This window comes from Camponotus floridanus, unplaced genomic scaffold (assembly GCF_003227725.1).
Source record: "Camponotus floridanus strain SB8 unplaced genomic scaffold, Cflo_v7.5 scaffold41, whole genome shotgun sequence".
NCBI lineage: Eukaryota > Metazoa > Arthropoda > Insecta > Hymenoptera > Formicidae > Camponotus > Camponotus floridanus.
The window spans coordinates 261,400-265,889 of NW_020229559.1; the positions used below are offsets into that span (position 1 = coordinate 261,400).

Genomic DNA, 4,490 nt, shown 5'->3' on the forward strand with positions numbered 1-4,490 from the left:
TAAAGTCAAAGATTGGAAAGGAATATATATTTTTATGAATCACTGCATGTTTGTTACACACACTTGTATACCGATATTTACAGCGAAGAGCAAAAATGAACAAACCAACTTTTATAAAGCTTTTCGAGATATTTGTTTGTAAAATTCAATTTCGTAACGCGACGCGTATTTGATATGATTTTAAAATGCGTGAAATTGTTAATCCTTTCTCCGCAAGATAATAAAAATAATAAAATCATATAATTCTTGTAGTGAATTTTTTTCTAAAATTAACTCCAAATATATATATGAATATTAGATTATTTTGTTTTTTCTCAAAATTAAATTTTAATTGTGCAAAATACAATTTTGTACAAAAATACAAAATACAATTTTGTATAAAAATTTCAATTTAATGCTCGCTTTAATAAAAACGTTTAATAATAAAAAGGATTAACTAAAGACGATATTCCGCGAGCGATTCACCGAAAGATACCGGGCTGCATTATCTCGTCGTTTGTACTGCATTTTAAGGCACTTTGAGACCGGGATTGAAACATACGTTCGTCTCCGTGGTACAGATCGCGCAAACTTGAAATTTTAGCAAGGATAAGTGACCGATACCGGGACACCGGGACAACCGCCCTCCTGATGCTTCGTAAGCAACGACATCCTGCTAAAGGTTTTACTGCACCTGTCACAGGAGTACTTCTTGACGTCGCTGTGAGTCTGTAGATGAGCCCTGAGATTGCTCCTGTCGGCGAACGCGCGATTGCAATGCTGACATCTGAATGGCTTCTCGCCAGTGTGCGTCCGGATATGACCTTGAAGAAGCCACGGCCTGGAGAACGCTTTGCCGCACGTTTGGCACTTGCAGGGCAGGGTATGCGTCCGGATGTGCATCTTGAGCGCGCCCAGACTGACGTACACCTTCTGACAGTATTTGCATGAGAAGGATTTCTTCGCCTGGCCCTGGGCAGCCGCGCAATGAAACTGCTGATGCTTCGACAGACCCGAGTACGTCGAGTACGACTTGGTGCAGTCCGCGCACGAGTACCTGGGCGACGTCGTGTTCGAAGACGCGCTCGCGCCAGGGCTGCTCTTCTCCATCTTCGTGTTCACGATCGTAGGCCCGGCGGAGGTGCTACCCGCGGATGATCTGCCGCTGTCGCTGCTGGGTGACGAGGACAGGTCTTCCGGCGTGACCGGCGGAGGTGACCGCAGCGAGCCGGAACCCACGGAACTCGTGGGCGATAAGCCACAATGATCCGGACTGTGCCAGTGGTAGTTCCTGACGATGGGTCGTTGAATGGTCGGGCAAGTCAGTGCACCGTGCGGCGGTGGCGAAATTGACGGATGATGCTCCGGAGACGAGTGAGGATACCCTGATACTGGATACGACGGATACAATTCCGCTCCGGGATAACGATAGGCAGGCGGATGGTACGGCAGGTAATGAGGCGGATACAGCGGGGCCGCGCGGGCCCAACCTGGAGCGGCGTAATGCGCCAAGGGCTCGACCGGTGTGTTTAGATTCAACGGTTCCAAGGGCGTCTTGCTTGCCATAAAGAGCGATGCCGATGTCGCCGTCATGCCCGCCGTCGGCGTCGCCGTGGAACTCTCATTGTGCTGGATCACCTCGACTCGCGCTTTCTTCGCGACCGGATGAATCGGCGCGATACCCGCTGGCGGCGTGATAGTCTTGGTCGGATAGTGATGGTGATAGTGATGCAACGGTGATGAATGGACGTACATCGAGTGGTGAGTCGTCGGCGAGGATGGCTCTATCGTTAGAGGCGGAAGAGATAATTTAGGGATCAGCGGCGGTGTCCTGGATCCGGCGCGTTGTTGTTGTTCTTGTTCTTGTTCTTGCTGTTGTTGTTGTTGTTGTTGATGGTGATTATGATGGCGATCGGCCGTTCTCCTGAGATCCTCGGGCTTTGTGCTAAGATTCTCGGGTTCGGGAATATCGTCTACTCCTACGTCGATTATCTCGTCTGCAAGATACGCGTTGCATACATGATAAAAAAATGTCTAGTTTACAAAATACAAGTATACGTATTATTAAATTTAATTTTTATTTTATTAATTTTTTGTGTCATATATGTTACACATATTTATAGTGATATCTTGTTATTTTAGAATACAGTAATATAAAAATTGTAAAAATTTAGATATATAAGATTAGAAAGAAGATAGAAGCAACGAAAACAAAAAAGAAAAAAAGAAAGAGAGAGGAGATAATAATGAGATATTGAAATATTATATATCTCTCTCTGTTTATCTCTCGTAAAACTAAAATTATTGCTATTATTATTTATTTTGTCTCTTGAATAATATATAATTATTTATATAGTAATTAATATATTATATATCTAAAACAAAAAGAAAAAGAAAGCAAGAGAAATGATGTATAAAATATATTTTCTATGCCAATTCTACACTGTAAAAAAGTTTTGTGTAAATTTACAACTATTATAGTGGGTAATATTGAGACCAACTATTAAAAGTGTATATTTATATACATTAGTAAATTTACATTTCATAGATAAAATTATTATCTTTAATGGTAAATAAGCATCTTATACTAATAAATTTACATATTAGAAGTAGATTTCTAGAAATGTTTATGTAATAATACATTTTGTATATGTATTTATACAATTTCACATATTAAATTTAATTTAAAATTACATACATAATTAGTGTAACAATTACGCTATTTATAACGAAAATATATAAATTCATGTACTTTTACAAAAATTAGTTATTTTACTCTTTATTGTGTAAATATTCGTTTATTAAGTGTAATTTTTAAATTTTATATAAATGTTACAAAAAAATTGTACATTTACATAAATTCCAAAAATTACACTTTTAATCTTGTAATTTCTTATCAAATATAAACGAATATTTACACAATAAAGAGTAAAATAACTAATTTTGGTAAAAGCACATGAATATATATTTTTCCGTTATAAATAGCATAATTGTTACACTGATTATATGTGTAATTTTACATACTTTTTTTACAGTGTAGATAAGTCTGTGCGATATAAACGTCAACGTGTACATGATAAAAGTAATTTCAATTTACACAATAGCGAATGAATAATTTCGCGATAATCACCTTTGACTTCAGGGGCTTCATCTTCGTCCTCGGATGTGTAATAAAACGGCCGCTTCTTTAGCGGGCAGTGACTATAATTGTTATTCTTTTTCATGACGCTGTGCGGCATCTCGGCGACCAGCATTTTGGCACTTTTCGTAAAAATACTTGAAATAGTCTTTTTCGTATTTGTTGACACCGCGACACTACGAAGACACTCTCTTGCTGCGTTTCTTCTCTTTTATCTACGTATCTATTTTCTTTCTTTATTTAATGACACGACGACATGACGAAGGCACCGCGTTTTCCTTTCTCGTGTTCTTTTATAAATATTTGTCACAACGTCAATCAAATAATTACATTCTCGATGAAATCCTCAAGATAACAATCTTTACGCGGCAACGTCACTGCACTGTTATCTCACACATAAGTTCGATGTCTTCTTTTCCGAAAATAAAATCGGCACTTTTTAATCTCTTCTCAGGAAAAGAAACAAGATCGATCCCGCCCGCAGGTCCGTTCGAATTCGACCGACTGATCGAGCGATTCAAGTGGATCTGAACTCGCATGAAACACGAAAGTGAAACGTAGGGATACGCTGCATCGACTCGCTGCGAAAGTTTCGGCTGCAAGCCGGTGTCTGACTGGCAGGGGATTGTGTCAGGGTCTCTTATAACAGATCGCCCCACCAACTAATTGCAGGTGGCCCGCACGTGCTGCCAAGCCAATACGGGCCTGTAGGCCCCGCGCTGCTTGCCAATGGGAGACTGTCGGTTGTGGGCCGTTGGCCAATCGACGTATGTTCCACCGGCTGGTCCCCCCGTCGTCGTCGAGGTACAGGATGCTCGTGAGTGCGACGCGATTGTCCGCTGCGTACCGCATGCCCTCCTGCCTTTTTCATCATCCCTTCCGCTCTACTCGCCATTTCTTTCTTTTCTCTCTCTCTTTCTGTCTGTCACGCATACACACATACACGCGCGCGCGCGCGCGCGCGTGAATTGCAATGTGTGCATGTATGTTGTTCTCTACGGAGCAGATGCTGTGACCCCTCTTAGGAGACCCCCCTCCACTCATATATACATATCAGGGATACGCCGGTCGCGCGCGCGTGTATTGAATCCCCTCCGCGCGAGAACTCGGCGACTCGCATTTTTTATTCGAATTTCCGTTCGGCCTACCTGAACCCCGCGCCGTTCCTTCTCTCCCTCTTTGTGCGAGAGTAGTTGTCGCGTCGGCTGTTTTGTACGTCTCTTACCTGTGTGCACGCTTGCCTGTCACACGCGTGTGTACGTGCGAGAGCGTGGTATAGAGGGCAGACATCCACCTCCTGTTCCCCTTCTGAATTTCATCCTCCCCCCTTTCGCGTCGACCTACGGTGCCAGATCTGAACGTAACGGTCGTG

At 42.3% G+C, this 4,490-nt stretch overlaps 1 protein-coding gene across 1 annotated transcript; it reads right to left on the bottom strand.

Annotated features, from left to right (window-relative positions):
- Positions 1–403: 403 nt before the first annotated feature.
- On the bottom strand, positions 404–3,748 carry LOC105250989 (protein escargot). The gene is made up of 2 exons (XM_011257450.3): positions 3,110–3,748; positions 404–1,976 (listed from the first exon to the last, which is right to left on the bottom strand). Exons 1-2 carry the CDS (start codon positions 3,231–3,233, stop codon positions 580–582), a joined length of 1,521 nt encoding a protein of 506 aa, XP_011255752.1. The 5' UTR covers positions 3,234–3,748; the 3' UTR covers positions 404–579.
- Positions 3,749–4,490: the final 742 nt, after the last annotated feature.